At 45.2% G+C, this 24,469-nt stretch overlaps 1 protein-coding gene across 2 annotated transcripts in view; it reads right to left on the minus strand.

Moving 5' to 3' along the window:
* Positions 1–301: 301 nt before the first annotated feature.
* SAMD13 (sterile alpha motif domain containing 13) overlaps positions 302–24,469 on the minus strand; it is a 523,502-nt gene continuing 499,334 nt past the window's right edge. For both annotated transcript variants that reach the window (XM_078644771.1, XM_078644763.1), the window contains one exon: positions 302–1,266. In XM_078644771.1, coding sequence (XP_078500897.1) covers positions 1,123–1,266 — 144 coding nt within the window. In that variant the 3' untranslated portion in view covers positions 302–1,122. The remainder of the gene's footprint in view (positions 1,267–24,469) is intronic.

Genomic DNA, 24,469 nt, shown 5'->3' on the forward strand with positions numbered 1-24,469 from the left:
TGCACACCAGGAGAAGTTGATTTTTGAGGCCGGTGGTTGTCCAAAGAAGTGTGAATGGAAATGGTGGGACTAATATGGCATATCAATATGACAAAGCACTGTTAAACGCTATTGTTGTTCGAGCCTGTTACCATGCCGTACCTGTATACTGATCAAATATTGTATTGTGTTATGCTGTGGTTTGCCACAAAACTTTCAATAAAGTTGGTTATTAAAAAAAATGCCACGGTTGCAACATGAAATTAATGACAGCGAAACGCGCGATCCAGGCACATAAACTATAGGATCAATGACAGCCATCTTGCAGGATGTGGCAAGTTCGCAGTTTATTCAAGTACTTTACATAATCAAACATAACATCAAAAAGTATTTAGAACAACACCAGAAGACGTCAATTAAAAGTCTGATCCAAAAATCAGTATTCAAAGCACTTTCACCATTTTTACAGGAAAAACTATAAATATAAACAAGACAATAAAAACTAAATTAAAAAACAAAAGCAGCCATCTTTAGATAGGTCTACTGTTAAAACTTGAATGCAGCATCCATGATGACACGCGGGATTTGGTCTTGAGCAGTGTCTCCTACTCAATAAAAATATCTACGTATCAAACTTTTTCACATATTGCGATATGCTCAAATCTACTTTAATCATATAAAATGACTTAAATTGAAACAAATTTTAAATAATATATTACTTTGTTCAGTAGAAATATTAGCAGAAGCTTACTGTGCTTATCATTTCTGGCAAAAATTTCAAAGGTGAAAAAAGTGTCAGAGGTCTAGTCAGTGGACTTCTTTTTCAGGCTTTTACGTAAGCCTCTGTCTACAATAATCCCATTTCTGTTGAAGACATTCCAATCCAGTGCTTCTTCGTCTTAGTCATCAATTTTCTTGATGATTGGATGGAGGCCCAGAAAGGAAACGCCTCATGTCCAGAAAGTATGTGAAAATGTCCCACAGATCATTTCAAGCATATTGCCTAACCTATCCAATAGGATATAAATGCTAATTTGGTTTCAATGCGCTATACATATATTTGCTCTAGTGTAAAGCTGCTGTTCCATCGTTAAGAAACCAAATCACTTCTGTATCATTTCATGACCTTGATGGATCTGCGTATTAGGGCGAAGTGTTCTTTAAATGTTGTGTCTGCAAAGGTTTCACGTGATATTCATAGATTTTGAGAGCCGGTCCCAGTTTTAATGAAAGTCCAGTCAAGACATCATTTCTCGTCATGAGGAGCAGAGACTTACCATCGATTTCCTAAAAAAGAAGGAAAGAAGCAACGTTTATTCAAGCAGCAACTTCCAACAATGGCACTCATATTTTCCCCATACCATATACCTCTTAATGGTAACAATATATCCAGATCTCAAACAAAATATCAGCCATGAAGGTTTAATAAGCGTGCTCTTATTTTTCTTTCATATTACAAACTGTGTATGGGCCATAATTCCACGTGTGAAAGAAGAAACACGAATGACCAAATACCTTGTGAAACTATATCCACAAGCTACTATATTTTATTATTAATTTGGGATCAATGTATCTGGGCAGTAAAAGCTTTTCTTAGTGCAAAAGGGAAGCCAGACATTTTCACCAAATTTGTGTAATGTGAGTAGTTGGATTGGACCATTAATTAAAAAAAATTGTATATCTTTCATCCTATAACTTCATACAGTAATTGATTCCAATCCTGTCTCAGGCTCGCTCAGAAACACTATCTTTCCGTTACCTTGCTCATGCAGCGTGTGTTGCGTGCTTGCGCTCGTTCAAGCCCTTGAGCGTTTGGTGGTTCCTCCAGCCGGGCTTGAACCTTGCCAGCCTCAGCTGTAAACCTATGCCTGCCCACTGCACTCACTCCACCTTCTTTTGTCTTCCTCCCCTTTGTGCCCTTGCGCCAACCTCCTCCCTACTGCCCCCTACCATGGTAAGCTATTGGGTCACCAGCAATCCGCTCACGGGGGGACCCGGGGAGAGCCGTGCGCGAGCCGGTCTCTTCCCGGGTAGGTTCGCGCAAGTCGATGACCACGGCAGGTGGGGTGTGATTAGTGAGGGCCAGGTGGGGGAATTAGGGCCAGCGCAGGGCAAGGGAGCCTTGAGCACTAGGGAGGCGGGCGGCGAGGTTCGTTTTTGTGCGAGCCCCTGTTTGTCTTTTCTTCCCTGATGGCAGACTCCGAGGAAGTGCGGAGGGCGGTCCGGGTCCTTTACCAGGCGGCGCGCGAAGAATTGTTGTGCCCTGGAGTGCATGGTGCGGCCTGGGGGGGGGCTTGCCCGCCCCGTTCGTAAGGCGGCTGGGGGATTTGCGAGGGCCGTGTCTGCCTGCCTTTCCACTCAGGCTGAGAGCAAGGACGACGGCGAGGCGGCAATGCGGGAGGCGGAGCCTTCCGGCGAGGCGGTTTTCACGGAGCAGCTGACAGCCCCCTCCGGAGTGTCGGGCCCCCTGCAGCAGGTATGTACTGCCCCTCATGGGGCTGCTGGCTTGCGTGGGGTGTCCGGCGGGAGGGGGGGCGCTCAGAGGGGAGGTCACTGAACACGGGGGGGTGGTGGAGTTCTTTTTCTCTGTCAAGGCCATTACGGCTGCCTCGCTTGTTAGGGGTAGGCGGGGGCGGAGTTTGATGCCCAGAGGCTCGTCCTGTGAGCCCCGTGTGCGGTCTTCTTCTGTGCCTGCCCCCATTGCATTTTTGGAGTCCCCCAAGCCTGGTTTAGAGCCCTTCTTAGTGTTGAATGGGCAGCGCTCTCTTCTTTCGCCTGCACCATGTGCTGCCACTGGGGTTCCTGCGATTCCTGCTGTGTTCCTTGGTCCCGCTGAGAATGTGGTGGGGCAGGTGGCCTGTTTGCCCAAGGTTTCTTCGACCTTTGCCCAGGGTTGTCATGTTGACAGTGCGGAGATCACCCCACGTGAGTGGGGTTGTGCAAGGGCCCCCAGGGGGGCTGTTGGTTCTCCTTTGCTTCCCGTGTTTTCCCCAGCCTTCCGGGGGTGTGCACCTCGTTGGGGACGCCTCGGCTGCCCCCTGTGTCCTTCCCCGAGCCTAGGGGGGGTGCCCCTTGATTTTTCTGACCGGAGGCATGGGGCTTTGGGCGGCGGCCGTTGGGTGTGGTTGGGCGTTGGTGGGGATTCGGCGGTGGCTCCTCTGGGTGCGGATGGGGGGGGTTAGGTGCTTCGGTGACGGCGCGGTCCGGTCTGAGCGGCCTTAGGCGTAAGGCTCCTGCTACAGCACGTCATTCTGTTTTAATACCAAGTGGTTGGCGGGCTGCCCCAACGGCGGTTTCTGGGGAGGGGAGAGCGGAAGGGGTTTCTGGAGCGGATTCCTCTTTTCAGCGGCAGGGTGGGGAGGTTGGTAATGTTGCACCGGTTTGGACATACCTTTTTTCCCTTGTAACACACAGTTTGCTTCCTCTCACATTTTGTTTGCTTTTGATACTTGCACGGGTGCCCACATTGCCTACGTTGCGTTTGTGCTGATGCCTGGTTGTCTAGCTTATATTGTAGTATTATACCTCTACTTGTTCTTGATTTTCCTTTGTACCCCGCACATTTGTCACTTTTTCCTCCTGGCGCTTTTGCTACCCATGTATTTTGTTTTCTCACAATTTGTCGCTTTTGCCTCATGTTACTTAACGTCTGCTTTTGTAATCTGTTCACGTGTAGTGTTCTCCTCATGTATCAGTCTGTTCTTTTTGGGGAGAGCTCTAGCGCCTTCGGGTGGGGTTTGCGCTTTCTGGAAGCGTGTGTCTGGCTGACTAACTACATACATATATAACTTTAAGTTTTGCATGAGTTGCAGGGGAGATGCACAGAGGGAACTTGTGACTGTGCAGGCTGTAGGGTCGCACAATGCGGAGGCTGGTTTATAGTTATCTCTGTATACATGGGATGGGCTACGCATGGGTATACTCTACGTGTTACTTAGGAATTGTAGAGTACAGAGGGCTAATGCATATACTAGTGCTTAGAGTTATCTCTATATACATAGGGAGGGGTTACAAAAGGATCTACTGTAAGCGTCACTTCGGCATGGTTCTGGGTACAATGTCCCCTCCTCGTGCCCTGTTTCTCCGGTGTGTAGTTGGGCTGGCCAGGTTTTCGTTACGTCTCTCCACTTAATTGGCAGGGCTTATGTGCTGTCCCCCTCTCCCAGCAGGTTCAGCCTGGGGCCCTTGGTTCACTTGTTTCCTCCGTCGGCTTGTTTGTGGGGCATGGGGGTGTGTTGCCTCTGAGCTTCGCTCCTTTTCTTTTGGGACGCAAGGTGGTTGGGCCTGACTCTATGCATGCTGCGGTGTCCTTGTCCGGGAGCCTGCTCCAGGTGGCGATTCATGCGCGGTTGTTTCCACTGCTGCGGTGGGGGTTTGTGGGTATATCAGTATGGTGCAGTCTGGCTTGAGCGGCTACAACGGCAAGGCTACAGCTACAGTGAGTAGGTCCTCGGCTGACAGGACACAGTTACGGGCTGAGCAGGAGGCGTTTCAGTCTGGGGCAGAGGGCTCTGGAAGGGGATCTGGAGCGGATTTCTCTTCCGGATTGTGAGGCGCAGTGCGCAGCGAAGTTATCCAAGGGCTTTCAAACGTTGGTGGACTTGGTGCTGGCAAGTTGCCTAGGGGCTGTGGGGGTTTATGTTGGACATGATGATGACCTTATTTTGGATGTCTCTAATGATAACATGGAGGGGGGTGAATTACGAATTGAGGATGTTGCACTTGTTTACGTCACAAATGAGAGGGGTGGTTTGGGGCAATCTGTTTCTCTCAGTATTTTGCAGGAGTCATGTGCGGACCATGCAAAGTTCAAGTCTCCTCGTCAATCGAGTCGCGTCAAGGGGACCCTGAGTTGTTTCAACAGAGATGGTCGTGGTGTCGAAAGGTAAGTAAGGCTGGTGGTCTGTTTGGCACAAAGGGGAGAGTCTCCCAGTTTCGTACTAGATCTATTGGTATTGGGGATGAGGTTGTTGGGGAGCAAGTTGCTCTTCAAACGCTGCTTGTGCGGCAAGCTGATGTGAATAATGAGTTTGGAGGGGACGATGCCGCCATTTCACGTGAGCCGACAGGGGACTCTGTTGCGGGCTGCCCCAACGGCGGTTTTTTGGGGAGGGGAGAGCAGAAGAGGTTTCTGGAGCGGATTCCTCTTTTATGAGGTTGTTGGGGAGCAAGTTGCTCTTCAAACGCTGCTTGTGCGGCAAGCTGATGTGACTAATGAGTTTGGAGGGGACGATGCCGCCATTTCACGTGAGCGGACAGGGGACTCTGTTGCGGGCTGCCCCAACGGCTGTTTTTGGGGAGGGGAGAGCGGAAGAGGTTTCTGGAGCGGATTCCTCTTTTCAGGAACAGGGCGCAGTGCGCAGTGATGGTATCCAATGGGAGTATTACGATGGCTTCAAACGCTGCTTGTGCGGAAGCTGATGTGAATAATAAGTTTGGAGGGGAGGATGCCGCCATTTCACGTGAGCGGACAGGGGACTCTGTTGCGGGCTGCCCCAACGGCGGTTTTGGGGAGGGGAGGGCGGAAGAGGTTTCTGGAGCGGATTCCTCTTTTCCGGAACAGGGCGCAGTGCGCAGTGATGGTATCCAATGGGAGTATTACGATGGAGGTGTGGGAGATGGGGAGATTCCTGGTGGAAGTGAAAATTATTGTTGAGGATGATGTCTTGCATTGGGATATTGACGATGATGATTTGGAAGAAGAAGACGTACGTGATAGGGAGGTTAGAAATGTTGCCACAAGGGTTTGGAAAGGGGGTGTGGGGCAATCCCATGTTGTTAGTTTTTTGCAGGAGTCTGGTGCGGACCACGCAAAAGTGAGAGTTCCGTCTTCAACAAAGCCACGCCAAGGGGATTTTCTGCGGTGTTTCGACAACACTTGGCGCAGTTGCCTACAGGTCAGGAAGGGTGGTGGTCTGTGTGGCAACAAGGGGAGAGTCTCCCCGTCAAATGTAATCGTTCTCTTGGTGTTGGGGATGAGGGTGTTGGTGAGCAAGTTGCTCTTACCAAGCTGTCTGAGCGGCATGCTGCTGTGACTTAAGTCACAAAGGGATGATACCGCCGTTTGAGCGGGGCGGACAGGGGATGATGCTCACACAATGACTTCAAGTGAAGGGGACCAGTCTGTTCACAAAAAGTTGCCTTACTCTGGAATTGGTATGCCGTTAGGTTCACAGTTCTCGGAGAAACCTAAGTTTAGGATTTGGAGTGACGAGTTTGTTGATGTTTTTAAGTTGCCATCTCTGGCAAATTGGCGGGGGTCTCTTTTTATGGGCTGCTGCGGTGGGGAAGAGATCCGGTGGGGAGGGGTGTTGGTCAGGGTTTTGAAGGGCCTGGGTAGGCTGCAGTCTGTTTCCAGGTGTTGCGCCGGCCGGTCACTTTGGATTGCTCCAACAAATGTTGTTTCCATTAAGGGGTTGCTTTTATGATGAGTTTGAGTATTTCCAATTTAGGTTGTGTTTTGTGTGGTTGTTTTTTCGGGGTGGGCCTTTCGGGCCTCTGAGCATTTGGGCTTGTGCACCAGGGTGGGCATGACCAGTGGGGAAGTGGTTCTTAAACCAGATAGGTTGTGCATCTGTTTGCGCGCTTCCAAAACGGACCAGCTGGGTAGGGGTAAGTGAGTTTTCTTGGTTGGAGTGGTGTTGTGGCTTGCTGCCCGGTGTGTGAGTGGGAGTGTTTTGAAGTCTTGTGCTTTTTCGTCTGGTGTGATCTTTTGTCACGCTGATGGCAGTCCTGTTGCAGTTGTCCAGTTATTGGCTGTGTTACGGAAGGTATTGTTAGCTCTGGGATTGGAGCCTTCACAATTTGGTACCCATTCCTTTACGATTGGGGCAGCGACTGAGTCTGCCCGGCAGGGGTGGGACTGGTCTCAGATCCGGAGAATTGGGAGGTGGAGGTCGGGGTGTTGCGAGCAATATGTGAGAAAGTAGCACATCTTTGCTTTGTTAACATTTCTTTTTCTACTAGGTCCCTGGCTCAGGCTGGCTGGCTTAAACCGGAAGGGGGTGGATTATTGGACACTCCTTCGTGTCGTGGGCCGCAGTGGCAGCAGAAGGACAACTTTGTGAGCGATCTTTAGGTCCTAACAGTTTAACCCATGAGTTTGTTTGGCATGGTATTGGAGGAATGCTTTGGGGGGGTTTGTTTCCTTTGCTGGCTACTCTTGGTATTAAGGATGGGGGCCCACCTGACCTGCTAGTCATTCTTCTGGGCGAGAACGACCTGGTCTCTTTATCTGGCTTAACTTTGATTACAACACGGCAAATGGATCTGGAGGTACTCAGAGACGCATGGGCAAGCACCATGGTGATCTGGACAGAATTCGTGCCTCGACTTCACTGGACTGGTGCACAGAATTATTCTGCGATGAACAAAGCATGGAAGAAGCTGAACCGTTCTATGAGACTGTTTTGTAATGATTTCTGTATTTATGCTTTGGCTCACCCTCATTTGCAGGTTTCGGAATGGCACCTATTTCGTGAGGATGGTGTCCACCTTTCTCGCATGGGTCACTCATTTTATCTTTTAGAGTTCCGCGATTTAATTGCAAAGTTCTTGATTTTCAATTGTGGTGCTCTCAGAGTCCAGTTTAACTGTTTGGGTGGGGCAGGAAAACTCTAAAGGTTTTCCTGGGTGGCGGATTTTAGTGGGGGGTGGGCAGCCTGGAGCGGGTTGGTCCATCCTCAATAGGCAGTTGTAGGAAAGGAAGGGGTATACATAAGATTTAGGGGCTTCTGGTTTGGTTAGGGTTAACTTGGTGGGGGGTTTATCAGTGGGTAGGAATGATCTGTTAGGCTGAGAGCAGTTTGAATTAATAATTAAATAAATAAATAAAGAAGTGGTTTGATGTGTTGTTTATAACCTGTCTTAATAAAGTGGCCTTTCTTGCTGACTAAGAAGTTGTGGACAGTGACTTTATTGCGCGAGGGGGAACCCGGGGAGAGCCGTGCGCGAGCCGGTCTCTTCCCGGGTAGGTTCGCGCAAGTCGATGGCCACGGCAGGTGGGGTGTGATTAGTGAGGGCCAGGTGGGGGAATTAGGGCCAGCGCAGGGCAAGGGAGCATTGAGCACTAGGGAGGCGGGCGGCGAGGTTCGTTTTTGTCCCACCCACCCTTCCCCTTTTTTCCCTTAGGCCTTTTGTTTTTCCAGTGCTTACGTGCTGGTTTAGTTGGGTTTTTTATTTTGCCACTTTAAGACAGGTTGTTTTTCTTTTTGGGCGGATTTTAGTGGGGGGTGGGCAGCCTGGAGCGGGTTGGTCCATCCTCAATAGGCAGTTGTAGGAAAGGAAGGGGTATACATAAGATTTAGGGGCTTCTGGTTTGGTTAGGGTTAACTTGGTGGGGGGTTTATCAGTGGGTAGGAATGATCTGTTAGGCTGAGAGCAGTTTGAATTAGTAATTAAATAAATAAATAAAGAAGTGGTTTGATGTGTTGTTTATAACCTGCCTTAATAAAGTGGTCTTTCTTGCTGACTAAGAAGTTGTGGACAGTGACTTTATTGCGCGAAGGTGCCTGCTAAGCTAAATTCCCAGTCAGCAGCTGGGTCGGGTTTGCCCTACGGAGTGGGAGTCAGTAGATTTCGAGGTCAGGGAAGCTCTACTGGGTTTTTCTTGCTTCCTGCTCCGGCCTCCGACAACAACCTCTAGACACGGGTTAACAACTGGTCAAGGGCATCAGTGGTAGCAGCAAGGGAGCTCGGATGGAAGGAATGAGGCAATTTGCACCTCTTAGAGCCTTCCCCCTCCATGAATGGCTACATGTACGCCTCTTGCACCGGGCTGCTCAGGTAAGGAGAGGGAGTGAGGAGTGCCGTGTGGAAGAGTTTGTAGAGAGCTTGGGGGTTGGGTTTTGGGTCAGGGTCAGATGGGGTGTCCGGGGTGGCACAGGGGTGCAGGCAGGTGCACTGATATGGGCGTGGGTGCAGTGTGTGGCAGGCGGGAGACACACCTGAAGCCACCAGGTTTCACCCAACACGTCCGCAGAGGTTAGGCGGTGATCTCTGTGCCTTTAGGGTTCACTAGCACGAACGTAAACTGGGATATAGGCTCTTTTAATCACTCCCAGCAAGAGATACATGCCAATGGACAAGTCAGGAGAATCGTCAGACAGCTGATAAAAACATGGCCTTAAAAGGAGGTTTTGATGATAATTAAAACGTTTGACTTGTGATGTCTGACAAAATCACCGGAGCCACGAATGTCGGATCTATAATAGATAAAGACAGAAAACCTCAAGCTCCCATATTGGTGCTATCCACCTTAGATCAGGGTTCAGACTTCAACTGACTCTATACATCGGTCTCAAGAATCACCACGATTAACAACACCAAAAAAAGACAAAACAACTATCTATCTATTAAAGATTGCTTCTCAATGGATGTTCCCCAGTCAGTAGTCTCTGTGAGTACCAAGCAGATCCCCGACATCACCCAATCCAAGACCCTAATGGGCATAGCCTCTAACTTACAGGTGATTGCCTCAGGTCTTGATATTTCAAGTATAATTCCATCAAAATCTTGCATTCCTACAAAAACAATTACAACAGTGGCCATAATCAGTGGCTCTCCAACCAATGTAATCTCACACATTAACCAGTCAGAAACAGACTCCATATATGGAGAGGATCCCATGGATGAAGGAAAGAGTAATACGGAGGGCGACTCAGTCTAGGCATTCCCAATAAATAAGTCTTCTATATTACATAACTCACATAACTCACTTGCAAGCTCTCTGGATAATACAGCTTTATTGGAGGAGCTACCTGAGCTAAATAGCCCCTGTCCAGCAGGCTATGGGAACGACACTTTCCAAAATGGCAAAAACTATAGGAGAGCAATCCAATGCATTGACAGGGCACACATTACAATTGAAAAAGATCAAATAAGAGCTAAATACATTTAGCTCTATTCGTCTAGTACTTCAAAAGGCCGAGAGAATTATACAGAACTCAGACTCCCACTTGAGCAACCTGGCAAGGCTCGACGACATAATCGATCAGCAGCTTTTTTCAAGTGAAGCTATTTTCTAAAAATGTGCCTTTTCTTCAGGATGTGATTACTCCCTACTGCTGATGTGTCAATTTCTGGTATCATCCAACTGAGAGCTACTAGAAAATCTGAGAAACTCTCTCTAAAATCCAGATCCAACTCAGATCAAAGGCCAGTTCAACATGAAAATTGTGATAGTGCAAGTTTATTGGATGACTCCACAACAACTGACTGAAAAGCGGTGGCACATAGAACTGCAGCAGAAATGCAATTTCAACATTATGTCAGTAAGGAGCATTTTAAAAAAGTGCAGAAGGCTACATAAAAAAACTATGCTGAAGGACCCTAAGGCTAGCCATAAAACAACCAATATTTAATAAATATAGCCACAGCAGGGGAGCCAAGCCCCTGGATCTCAATCTAGGATCGTTGACAGTAATCTAGCAGAGGAACCCGAGCATCATCTAACACTCTAATGACATTTCAACAGTTTCGCCAATAGTCTAGAGAAAGTGCAGTATTGCTCGAGCCACTAAAGATCTATCACCTTCAAGGGGGACCTGAAATGCACAGAACCAGTTAATGTAGGGCACCCTGAGGCAACCAGACTGGATAAAGACATCAGCAACGATTCTAGTTGTGATACAGGAGGTGAAATTAATTTATTAAAACCTCCAGAATCAATGTGCTTTACCAACTCTACAAAACAAAAACACTAATCTGGCGCAGATTTGTCATTGTGTCTATCAAAGTGTATCACATGACTCCAGAACAACTTTACCAACTACTTCATTAAACCGAGCCCATTCACCAATGGCCTTGAGATCAAAATCAAACCGTCAATACCTAATGGATGATTATACAACTGTCCCGTTAGGTTTCCTTCCTAGCAAGGGTTATGATCGATACAACCTAGACTTTACTCCTATGTGTTGCAAGGCTCCTTCAGGAACTGATAGGGAAAACTGAGTTTACTAGGACCCCTAGGACATTGGGTGTTAGAAATGAGGGTCCCTTGTTGCCAGAGGTAGGTACCTTTGTCCAAATAGGGGCCCTTGCTTCTAGTCAGGGTAAGGGGGATACATTTCTAAAATAACCCCTGCTCACCCCCTTGGTAGCTTGGCATGAGCAGACAGGCTTATCTCAATGGCAGTGTGTAAAGCATTTGTGAACACATACAGTAATACAAGGAAAACACTAAAAATGGATATCACACCAGTTTAGACAAATAAATAATCTTTATCTATTTTTAAACAAGACCAATACGACAAAAATCCACAGTACAGTTATTAAGATATCCTTAAAAAAGGTTATTCACTTAAATCAAGCAAAAAAGACCGGTGGAAATCCCAAAGTACGGCACCGACCGCGAGGTGGCGGTGTCGGGCCCAGAGTCAAGCAGACCGACAAACAATAGTACCTGGGAACTGATGAAAGCAAAGACAATTCACGGCGTCGGGAAGGTGCGGCTTTGTATGTGCTGCGCAGCGTCAACTCCTTACGACCCCAGGGAAGGTGCCGTCTCTGTTCCTTACTGCAGCGCAGGGGAGGTGAGACGACCGTTCCTTACAGCGTCACGGAGATGACGTTACGATGGTGCCGAAACCACTGTTCCTTATGATGGTGCGATGTAGTTGGATTCGGTGATCACCCACGTCGAGGATGGGCTCCACGATGATGAAGTCGGCTTTGGAGTCAATGTGGCAAGGAAGCAGGTTGTTTTGCCTACGTCGCAAGATTGAGTAGTGCTCACGGCTTCGGTGCAGGTTACGGCATCGCTCGCCGGTGTTGGTGTTGCAACTTCCTTCTGTAGCAGCTAAAACAGCCATTCCAGATGCAGAGAGACAGAAGGGGTGACGTATTTATGTTCCTGAGACTTCAGAACAGGAGGCAAGCTCAGTTTCAAGCCCTTGAAGATCTTCCCTTCAAGCAGGTGACAAAGCAAACAGCAAAGCCCTTATTCTCCTTTCCTTGGCTGAAAGCAGCCACTGCAGGCCAACCCCAGACAGCAAACAGCACAGGAGCATGTACTCTTCCTCAGCTTATCCGGCTCTTCTCCTTGGCAAATGTTTCTCTTGAATCCCAGAAGTGATCTAAAAATCTGGGGTGTGAGTCCCACTTTTTATACACAAAAATGATGTCTTTTCTGAAGGCAGAGTGTGTCTGTACCCAGCCAAAACCAGTTCTGTCCTCTCTGGTGCAGCTTCCTGGCAGGAGGTGGAGACAGCATTGTTGAAATCGGACCTGTCTTAGGCAGGTAAAAGGAAATCTCCACCCCCTACTCTAAATTCAACCCAGGTCCATTCAGCCCAGCCCTGACTCATCAGACTGCCGGAGCCGCTGCCCTCCTCCAGCCCTTCATTCAAAAGCCAGACATGCAATACACAAACCTAGCAGAGGCACACAGGATGGTTAGGCAAGAAAATACCTACTTTCTAAAAGTGGTATTTTCACACACAGAATGTAAAAATCACCCACATTAAAATATGCACTTTAACATTCTGAGTTCAGGCATACTAAACTTTATTTTCCTGTCTTGTTCCCAGAGTTAGTTATGTTTATAAGATGTTATAAGCAAACTGCCCATTTTGGCCTATGGGAACATATAGCCTTGCAATAGTGAAAAACAAAATTGGCAGTATTTCACTATCAGGACATGCGCACATCAGGGCATGTCCTTCCTTTGACACACAATGCACCTTGCCCAAAGGGGTACCTTGGGCCTCCCGTAGGGGTGACTAACATGCAGAAAAGGGAAGGTTTAGGGACTGGCAAGTGTGTGCACTGGATACGTCGAAATGGCAGTCCCAGACTGCACAGGCTCTGCAATGGCAGACCTGAGTCACATTTTACAGGCTGCTTCTGTGGGTGGTATAATCTGTGCTGCAAGCCCACCAGCAGCATTTGATTTCAACACTCGGCTATCTGCTAGCAGAGTCTGGCAGGGGCCGTGCCTGTTTGACAGCAGCTCGCACTTCCTAGAGCTGCTGGTCGAGGGTACAGGACGGAGGCCGGGAGGACTCGTAACAACGCGAGTACAGAACCCTACGGATAGTTCTTCCACAACCGTCCCAGGTAAATTCAAATTTTAACAACATTTTGGCGAGCCAAATAGGAGGGATTGCTACCTCTGAACAGAATGCAGCTGAAGGAAAACGACCCCGCCTCACATCTGAGCAGCAAGAAAGTGTGTTTGATACTTGGGAACCACGGGGAACCAAACGACGTGTGCAAACCTTCACCACCTCAATAGACTTTGCTACCTTCAAGTTCATCCTGATCCCTGAAACAGGTTGCCTCCTCTTGTCCTGATGAAGACTCGCAGCTGAGGTCCCAATTTCCCTCCACGCATCAGTCGAGTCGAAACGTCGATGCCTTCCACCCCAATTGACCTGTATCACTTCCCCTCTCGATATCCCTTGAAGTTGCATTTGGTGCACACAGTATATTTACATGTAAATAATTGTTGTATATCGAACAGGTCTTGTATAACTGGTTTGGACCACCAATAATTTCAAAATACTGTATTGTATTTCTTTCTATTCCTTTGATTTACACTTCTATCACCCACCACTACCACTCCCTACCCTTTTCCCCGTTCCGCGCGCAACCTATTGTGCTTGAACAAATTGCTTACCTAGAGAACTAATAAACGCTTTATGAATGATAATTGGGTTGGCGCTTCTATTGCTACTTGTGTGGTTTCTCCAAAATACGTGTACTCCTTAAATGCAATTGAGTATTACTCTATAGTTCTTATAGATATTCAATATCAGTATTATAGTCTTTCACATAATACTGACTGTGCAAATTATTAAACTCAAGTCTCTTACATAATTGGTCACGGACCACTTCTTCATTCCTGTCTATACCCAGGTCCGCCTTGACTTATAGGGTTACCCCATTATCTATAATCCTGATCGAGGTGTGTGGAGGAGAACTGAGAGAGCCTTGATATCAACACATACTGAACACAATATGTATGCATACATTGTATTCATATTCATCCCAGCAGTAGATCACTGGGGAGAAGGGATGGCACCGAGGAATCTGCAAAAAGGTTATGCATCCAACAGACAAATCAATATCAAAAGTAAGCATTTTTTTTTTGTTGGATACACCTCCCTAAAGATTTCTCACCTTATGAGTGAATCCCAAGGAGTAATTCTCAAGGGGGTGGGACTGAGGTTTGCTGGTTCATTAAAGAAACCAAGCAGCAGAGCAAAGGCCAAGTGCACATCACTTAATTTCTGAGATGAGAGGCAGTTCTGCTTTGCAATGACAAAAATGTAACTGACCAGAAGATGTCGGCAACATGCTTGTTGCAAAAGTATGCAAAGATGACAATGTAGTTTTCCATAAGATTACTGTAACTGGTATGCTTCTGGAATGAGCAGTTGCATGAGCATGAATGCTCGAACCGAGTCTTACTTGGCATGGGGCATAATATTATTGATACATAGCATGATCCATTGCAAATAGTGCATTTAGTCTGCCATGGCCTTTTGAGATCCAGAAAAGCACACAAAAAGCTGATCATCTACTGTGTCCGGTCTTGTGCAGTAGATGTAATGACATTGCATGCTTAGGGTCTAGCCTGTGCAGACATTCCTCTTCAGTGGTTGATTGAAGTGAAGGGAAGAAAGGTGAAATAGTCCAAACCACATGGAATGCAGACTGTAAAGAGTGTGCAGGTGACAAGAACCAACTTTTCTGGGTAGAAAAATGTGGATGAACTGATAGGGCTTGCAGTTCTCCGACCCTGATAACAGAGGTAATTGCCACAGAGCTATCTTCAGAATACTATTTAGAATGGAGGAACTGTGCATCGACTCCAATAGAGATGTCATCCAGAAAAAAGTTTGAATTCCAATGAAGAAAAATAAACTGAGCGGGGGAGTAAAGCAGCCCTTTCAGAAAATATGACACTCATGGTGATCTAAATATGGAAAGTTGATGAGGCCGACACATGAAAGCAGACACAGCCAAATAGCCCTTATCTGTAGAAACTGCAAGGCCAGCAGAGTGAGGGACAAAGAAAATCACAATATAACAGAATAGCAATTCCTACCAGCTTGCACCACTAAATGAACTTAATTCAGTGGCCTGGGTAAATGGATTTATTATCAGGTTTCCTCGCCGTTAAGAAGATGTATGCAACCTCATCAGAAAGTAAAAAGAACTTCCACTGACACCCATCAATATCCCTACATGCAGCCACTGAGTCTTGGGACTGAGATGAGGAAATAACCATCCTGCTGAATGAATTAATCTGGTCTATACAAGAAGAGGTAAGGGTGATGAATGCTGATTGCCAACAGATCAGTGTTCCAGATCTTCATCATCTAAGTCTGGGGCGATCAGAATAACCTATGCTCAATCCTCTGAGATCTTCTGCAGGGATTTTGAAAGAAGTGGGGTTGGTCAAATGTTTACAGCAGGCCATGAGATCAATCATGCCAGAAGGAATCACTCAGGAAACCATTTAGAGAAAACAGTACAGCATAAAAATAAGAACTCTTCCTGTTCTGGGCTATGCTAAAGAGATCCACAAACGATGGAAGCACCATTCTTGAAAAGATCACTCCCAGCACTTCTGGGTGTGCCTCCCACTTGAGATCCTCCATGGTGAGAAGAACGAGAGCATCTGCTCAAGTGTTGAGAGGGCCTGGTAGGTGAGCCAGATTCCTCATTGCTGGTGTCACTTCCACAGGCAGGTCCCTTCCAAACATAACCTTCCCTACGACACATCCCTCTCTTTTGATAAAATGGTCAGTGGTTGTGTTGTCCAACATAATTTGGAAGTTGCTCTCTTGAGACGGATTTAGGAAATGCCTACAGGGCAAGGCCGACTGCCCGCAACTTAAGCACATTTATATTCAAGTGCAACTCCAACATTGACCAAAGGTCTCACGGAGTTATGTCACTCAGATGAACCTCCAAACCCAGTGAGAAGGTGTTCCTTATCATGGTAGCCTAAGCTTGCAGATAGCTGAATGGGCAATGTTGTAGAAGTCTGTCGCTGTGCATCCTTCAGCACAGACATGGATGTACGGACTGGAAAATCTGCACCTGAGCCAATAAAATTCCTTGGTGCTGCAGCCACTGCCTTATCAGACACCCCTGGATGGCTCTTATCTGCCATCAGGTGTGAGGCATGAAGAGGATGCAGGAGGTTATGCAGCATAACAAGCGCAAGACCTGCAATACTGAAATTCAAGCCTTAGTCAGAAACACAAGCCTCATCACCTGCATGTTCACCTTCTCTTCTTTTATGGAGGGAAGATTTTCAAATAGGTTGCTAGCTAAGTTTCTGCAAAGGTGCATTATTTGCACATTTTAGTAGGAAAGAAAGAGCTGAGCATGGATGAGGCCTCATTCTTTCCATGAGGCATCATTGCAATAAAGGTAAATAAGGTACCGTTGCAGGGGGTGAGTTAGACAAATGGACTGATTTCTGAGGGGAGGTGCCAAAGGGCTGATTCTGACTGCTAACATGATGGCAGCATAAGATATGTAGTAAAACTATATATCACTTGTCATAATTTAGGCTCAGTACGCTAATACAGCCATATAAGTTGGATAGCAGACAACACATGGACACTTACTATACGACAGATTAACGGGGTAAGGATTTGTGATGAAATATGACTGCGGTTTGTCTAACATTTGCTCTGGCATGAGTATTATTCGCTGAGTTGTTTATAATTTTGATCATTCTGATACACATGGCTTGTAGACAAAGACCGTAAAATAAATAATCACTTGATAGTCAAATATCAACAACTGTGGGTGTATACTGATTTAGGGTACAGGGTTGGGGCTCCATTTATCTTATCATCACCTGCCAGATAACTTATTCTCTGACCAGTTCGCCTGACATCTAACCTTCAATATTTAATAGATTATAACTCACTAGACGAGTGAAAGACACCTGCCAGTTCTCCTGAACTCCGAAAAGTATGTATTTCCTTTTGGGGCTACATGGATCTATTTGGTGGGACTGTAATATTATTTGGGCGAATATAACAGGTGATAGAGGGGTAAGAAATGTCCCCTTTTGGTGAGATACCTAGGCCACTTGCATTTTGCAAGACCACAACAATGCTGGCATCAGTATTGTAAGGTGGTAGGAGATTATCAGAGTCATAATCCTCTGTGTGGCCATAGTCCTTATTCTCCATAAGCAAGGCATCCAAATCAAAACCAAAAATATCCAAACAGGCAAACCTTTGAGCCCTTGGGAAGATGCTTCAATATGGTTCATTGTTGAAATTTGCCTGGCCTTCTCTTCTGCCTCTCAGATGACATTCTCACATATCAACTCCTTTCCCCATGCCAGAGTCAGCTCTGTAGCCAGGGTGTAATCAACTTCACAACTGGTGTAGAGGAAGGGCCCACATGAACAGACGAGGGTGCACTAACCTTTCTTGACCTCATGTGAGATCTTCCCATCATTGACAATCCCTTCCTCTGATACAGTCAGCTGACTCTCCCCACTGAAGACTTTGAACCTCCATAAAACTTCCTAAGTGAGATGGTAAGTTTGTCACAATACTGACCCCTATATCTGATCCCCAATCTATCACATTCAGCCTTAAATCTTATCCTTGTCCGGACCCAGCAAGACCAGTTCCCAGTGTTGAGCCATCTGCAGTGTTTACCCGACTAGCAGGGCATGATATTAACCTCAAGGTATTTACCAGTTTACCTGAGACGCCACCCAGTTTTGTCTTGTTTTCTAGCAGTCACTTTGGCACCATTCTGCTGTCTATATTCACTTAGGGGTTCACGTAATCCTGTTATGTATCATTTTAGGACCCTATTGTAAGTTTCCCAATTCATGCCCTTATATAGGTGTAAATCACCATATCCTTATATAGGCATAGAAATCATAACCATATTTAGGCATAGCTCATGCAGTCCAAATACGGCAGGGCTACTTCCACTAGTTCCGAAAATCCACAACGATTTCTTGGAAAAACCCGCCTTCAGCAGTCAGGGACTTCCCCTTGCTTGAGTATTGATTTATCCAAGAACTCATGGAGTTTTCAAAGAACTGAGACTCTTTGATGACGTTATTATGTCTAACTGTGCGTCAAAGTCGGCACCCTCAATGTATAAATATGCCCACACTCGCCCAAGCAAACACACGGTGGTTTGGAGCAGTTCGACTATCTACTTGCCCGACGCGCCCTGCTACAGCAAGTGCCGAAGGAAGCCGACCCTCCAGCAGACACACTGAGAGAGACGCTGTCTTTTCTCTTGCCGAGAAATCCAGCTCCAGTGTTTCCAAGCTACCCTTCCGGGTTGTTGGGAAATCGAGTCCAGCCTTCTCCATTCTAAACTAAGGTACGGAGCTGATTAGACCCTTAGAGAAATCTTGAGCAGATTTTTGGCAAAAGAATACTACATTTATGCTACACCTCACTTACTTCTTCCCTCGTACTAAGCTTAGGTTAGGTACACCGGGGTAGGCATATTTTAGAAGCGCTAGTTGAGTACTTTTAGCCTCTGTTATTTAAGTATGTATTTATATATGGTTTAGGAACCATACAATGCTCTTACAGTATTATTTTATTCTACTATTTATACTGTACGCATTATATTTTACAAACAGCAGTTCATTTCTTATGCTTGAGAAAGAAGACTGTTCAATAAAACCTTTTATTGAAAACGCCCGTCTTTCTACTTTCTCTGCACCTCTAGTGAAACGAAGCATGCACGATTGACTGAGTGAAATATCTATCAATTGTTTCCATGACTCTGAAGATACGTTTTATCTCAGGGAAACAAAGTTGTCATGTTTATGCGGTTGTCAGAGACTAATCCCTTCTTGTGAATTCGAGAAAGTTTCTAGTGACCTCTGAGCTAGCTGGCACACAATTAAGTCTAGTATATTGGATAGAGACCTAGTTGACCTCAGTCCTATGTCTAATCTATAGGATATATCATTCCAATGCGCAGAGCCTATTGGGAATATAGGAACTACACTACAATCCTATTTTACTTTTTTCTTTTTTTGTTCTCACGTGAGTGGTAGTCGGTTTACTCTTTCCTTATCTCTAGTATACCTGACCATTTCTCACATTATCTCTCATGTTATCTTTTGGTATTTAACTTTTTCGGTTATACTTTATCTATGTGCACACTCCCCGCAGTCCCTTGCTCGTTATGCATTAGCTATCAACTTTATTTTTGGTCTTTTCAAACTTTGTCTCCCACCTATTGTAATACAGTTCTGGGTTAATTCATATATTGACAACCCCCCCTTTATTGAACATGAGTGCTAAAGAGCGCTGTATATGTATATATGTACGTATATGTGTTCTGTTGTTACTACAGGTATCCTCCGTCATGAGTCCGACTCCGTTTTGCTTCGTCCTGAAGAGGGTGTGACCCAGATCCGGGTTAGACACTGAAATGCACGTCGGCGCTGGAGCCCTTTTGTCTCCCCTACCTCTATTTTCATTCTTGGAAAAGAAATGTAACTGAATTGCATGAAAAGTGGAAAATTGTACATTCCTTCTGTACATTTATGCGGTCTTTATGATATTGGAAAGTTTGTGTACACTTTCTGGGGAAGACTTTTGATGCCATGCGAGAAGCATTGTTGTGACCTTATGGACCAATCACTGTTCTATGTTGGGATGTTTGAGTATGTGGCTGTGTGAAAGATAGATAGAATGAGTGGGTGTGCGACTCATGATGTATATTACCATTATTGACTTTTTGATATTGACTTTCATGACTTGTTGCATTCTACGCACTAAATAATATTAATAAAAATATATGTATTTTTCTAATCATGTGTATGTATTACATTCGGGAGAACACTGAGTTTGTAGGACCATGTTTTTCTTATTGGTGATTTACTAGCATCTGTTAAAATTACATTGGGGCAGGGGGGTCGTGTTTTCACGTTTTTGTCAGTAGCCAGTTGCCTGCAGGTGGCCTATAGTGCTTTTTTGGTATAAATTCTTAACTCCGGTTCTTTTACTTGGATTTTTAAGGATTTGCTTAATTTGATTTATCAACAGAGTCTCTATTTTTTTAAATATATTTAGGATTTTTCTTGTGTTGTCTTTTCATTTTATCACTGTTTGGGTGCTGTAGAAATACTTTACATCTTACCGCTAAGTTAAGCCTGGCTACTCTGTGCCATAGCTACTAGGGGGTTAAGCACAGGTTTCCTTAACAACTTTTATGGTTCACCCTCACAACGATTGCGATTATTATTTGAGGTGGGATCTCAACTCCATCAACTAATACTCCAGTTTATTACAGCAATCATCTTGTATGACTGCTGATACCTCATTGGTAATGGAACATCGGTGTTGATCCGCAAGCTAATGTAGATGGAGAGCCCTTCAAGATTAACCCACCTCACTGAGCTTGGCATGTGACATTCTGTGGGATGGAGTCATGGTTGAGTGAAGTGCGGTGGGGTCTGTTCTCGACATCAATGACAAATGTGTCTGAAAGGAGATAGAGTATCACATTTCAGTGGACAGTTCTACACTGTATCACACTTACTTCATGCAGCAGAAACAATGTCAATCTGATGTATGGGACCCTTGGAGGCACCCAAATGCTTTAGTAACTGAAGTATTGTTCTATAGGTACGGTACAGATTGTGTGGACACACTACATTCCAAGTGGCGTTGTGACCGTGGCATTAACCTCCACCTAAAGGTTTTCTTTAGGTATCCTTTGTAATTTTACATATGCAGATCCTCCTTATGTCAGCAAATCCATCTTGTTTTTTCTCTACTAACAAGCATATATTCAATAAAAAACATAGGTTGCAAAGTGATATAATTAGGAAATAGAATTAAAAAAAAAACCTTACAATTCATTGGAAAAAACCAAAGGTTACAGGGACTTTTTTGTTAGGCTCCGATTTCACTCATACAAAACCATAGAAATTCATCAGTTATAGTTACCTGAGCTAACTATAACTTACACCCCCGCAATGCACTAGTTATGACCTCAAATATTACATCACTCATGATAGGGTAAGTGACATCACTAATGACATCTCAAATTACATCACTGATGACATCATCCAGTGATTTTGAGTGTTTGCTAAACGTTGAGTGTTAAATATATATACTAAGGTGTCACAAAAGTTAAATTAGTTTACTCTGTGCAATGCTAATGAGTGATTCTATTTTAAAACATAGATTACACGAGTGCCTATGTAACTGTGTATCTCCATGTGTGAGTGGGTGTGTATGTATGGGTGAATAAGTGAGTGTGTGAGTAGCTGTATGGGTGAGTAAGTAACTATGTGAGTGTCTGTATGGGTGAGTGAGTGGGTGTGCAAATGGTGCAAGGATGATTGAGAGGGTATGTTAGAACCTGTAGAGATGAGTGAGTGGTTGTGAGTTTTTATATGGGTGAATGAGTGGCTGTGTCAGTGGCTGTAGGAGTGAGTTGCTATGCAAGTGGCTGTATGGGTAAGTGAGTGGGTGTGTAAGTGATTGTGAATGAGAGGGTGTATGAGTGGCTGTATGGGTGAGTGATCAGGTGTGTGAGTGGTGGTGAATGCGAGAGTGCATGAGCGTCTGTATGGGTGAGTGTGAGGGTACATGGGTCACTGTATGGGTCCATGGATGGGTGTGTAAGGGGGTGCATGGGTGAGTGAGTGGATGTGTGAGTGCCTGTATGGGTCAGTGAGTGTGAGAGCCTCTATGAGAGACTATGTAGTTGTCTCAGTACATGTGTTAGTATCTTTATACATAAGTAAGCGGGTGTGTGAGTAACTGTATGGGTGAGTGATCAGTTTTGTGAGTGCCTATATGTGTGTGAGTGACTCCATGTATGAATGGATACATGAGTATTTGTATGGGTTTGTGGATGTGTGAGTGGTTGTGTGGGCGAGTGGATGTATGAGATGCTACATGGGGGTGTGAGTGGTTCTACGGATGATGTCATTAATGTAATCATTTGGGATGTCATCAGTGATGTCACTGACTATGTCATGAGTAACATAAGCAGGACATTGCAGGGGCGGAAGTTATAGTTAGCTCAGGTAACTATAACTTCTTGGTTTCTCTGGTTTTGTATGAGTTAAATCTGAGCCTTTATATAATGTTCCAGTAACCTTTGTTTTTTTCAGTGAAATCTAAGTTTTTAAAATTCTATTTCCTAACTATAACGCCCCTGTAAACTTAGTTATTTTCAGTGAATTCCTACGTTATCGTAATGTTTAATGTGATTTCCTAAGTGTAACCTGTATCCTTTGAGACTGAGTATTTGAGTGCATGAGTGTCTTAGTGGGTATGTGAGTGAGTGCATGAGTGTCTCTGGGGTGTGTGAGTGGGTGCATGAGTGTCTAAATGGGTCTGTGAGTGGGTTCATGAGTCTCTGAGTGGGCCTGTGAGTCAGTGTGCACGTTTCTGAGTAGGTCTGTGAGTGGATGTAAGCATCTGAGTTTGTCTGTGAGTAGGTGTATGAGTGTCTGAATGGGTTAGTTAGTGGCTGTGAGAATCTATGAGTCATTTTGTGAGTGTATGAGTACCTGAGTGGGTTCTGCTCATTTTCTGCCTCTTTGCTGCTCACTTCTGACCTTTATTTAGCTTCTTTCTGCTTGTTGCTGACCTTTATTTCCCCCCTTTCTGCTAATTTCTGACCTCTTTTTTGCCTCTTTCTTCTTGTTTTTAACCTCTATTTTGCCTCTTTCTGCTCATTTCTGATCTTTATGTTGCCTCTTTCTGCTAATTTCTGACCTTTATTTTACTTATTTCTGCTTGTTTCCGATCTCTATTTTGCCTCTTAGTATTTTCCCTCTTGCTGCTTGTTTCTGACCTCTCTTTCGCCTCTTTCTGTTAATTTCTGACCCTTATTATGCCTCTCTCTGCTCATTTCTCGTCTTTATCTGCTCGTTGCTGACCTTTATTCTGCCTTTTTCTGCTCTGCCTCTTTTTGACCTTTTTGACCTTTTTGACTCTTTCTGCTAGATTCTGACCTCTAATCTGCCTCTTTCTACTCACTTCTGACCTTTGTTCTGCCTCTTGCTGCTTATTACTGATCTCTAATTTGCCCCTTACTGCTCGTTTCTGACTTCTATTCTGCCTCTTCGTGTTAGTTTCTCACCTTTATTGTGCCTCTTTCTGCTCATTGCTGACCTTTATTTTGCCTTTCTGCACGTTTCTGACCTTTATTTTGCCTCTTTTTGCTAGTTCCTGACCACTATTCTGCCCGTGTCTCGCCTATATCTTGCCTTTCTGCTCTTTGCTGACCTTCATTCTGCTCATTGCTGCCCTTAATTCTGCTAGTTTCTGACCTTTATTTTGCCTCTTTCTGCTCATTTCCGACCTTTATTTTGCCTCTTTCTGCTTGTTTCTGACATTTATTCTGCCTCTGGCTGCTCGTTACTGACCTCTACTATGCCTCTTTCTGCTCATTTCTGAGCTGTACTCTGCCTCTTTCTGCTCGTTTCTCACCTTTATTTTGCCTCTTTCTGTTCATTGCTGACCTTTATTTTACATCTTCCTGCTAGTTTCTGACCTTTATTTAGCGTCTTTCTGACCTTTATTCTGCCTCTAGCTGCATGTTTCTGACGTCTATTATGCCTCTTTCTGCAAGTTTCTGAACTTTCACCTTTAATTTGCCTCATTCTGCCCGTTTCAGACCTTTATTCTGCCTCTTCCTGCTATTTTCTGACCTTCTATTTTGCCTCTTTCTTACCATTATTCTGCCTCTAGCTCTCATTTCTGACCTCTATTTCGCTTCTTTCTTTTGGCTTCTGACCCCTATTCTGCCTCACTCTGCTCATTTCTCATCTTTATCTTGCCTCTTTCTGCTCTTTGCTGACCTTTATTTCACCTCTTTCTGCTAGTTTCTGACCTCTATCCTGCCTCTTTCTGTCCTTTTCTCACCTTTATCTTGCCTCTTTCTGCTCGTTGCTGACCTTTATTCTGCCTATTTCTGCTCATTTCTGACCTATATTTCTGCCTCTTCCTGCTCATTACTGACCTCTACTTTGCCTCTTTGTGCTCATTGCTGACCTTTATTCTGCCTCTTTCTGCTCATTACTGACCTCTACCTTGCCACTTTCTGCTAGTTTATGAGCTTTATTTTGCCTCTTTCTGCTAATTACTGACCTCTACTTTGCCTCTTTCTGCTCATTTCTGAGCTGCACTCTGCCTCTTTCTGCTCGTTTCTCACCTTTATTTTGCCTCTTCCTGCTCTTTTCTGACCTTCATTTCGCTTCTTTCTGACCTTCATTCTGCCTCTAGCTGCTAGTTTCTGGCCTCTATTTTGCCTCATTCTGCTCATTTCTGACCGTTATTTTGCCTCTTTCCGACTTTTATTCTGTCTCTAGCTCTCATTTCTGACCTCTATTTTGCCTTTTCTACTCATTTCTCACCTTATTTTGCCTCTTTGTGCTCATTGTTGACCTTTATTCTGCCTCTTTCTGCTCACTTCGGACCTTTATTCTGCCTCTTTCTTACCTTTTTCTTCTCGCCCTGGGACTGCAGGCCCCGCGGTCCCAGCA

This window comes from Lissotriton helveticus, chromosome 1_1, assembly GCF_964261635.1.
Source record: "Lissotriton helveticus chromosome 1_1, aLisHel1.1, whole genome shotgun sequence".
Classification (NCBI taxonomy): domain Eukaryota; kingdom Metazoa; phylum Chordata; class Amphibia; order Caudata; family Salamandridae; genus Lissotriton; species Lissotriton helveticus.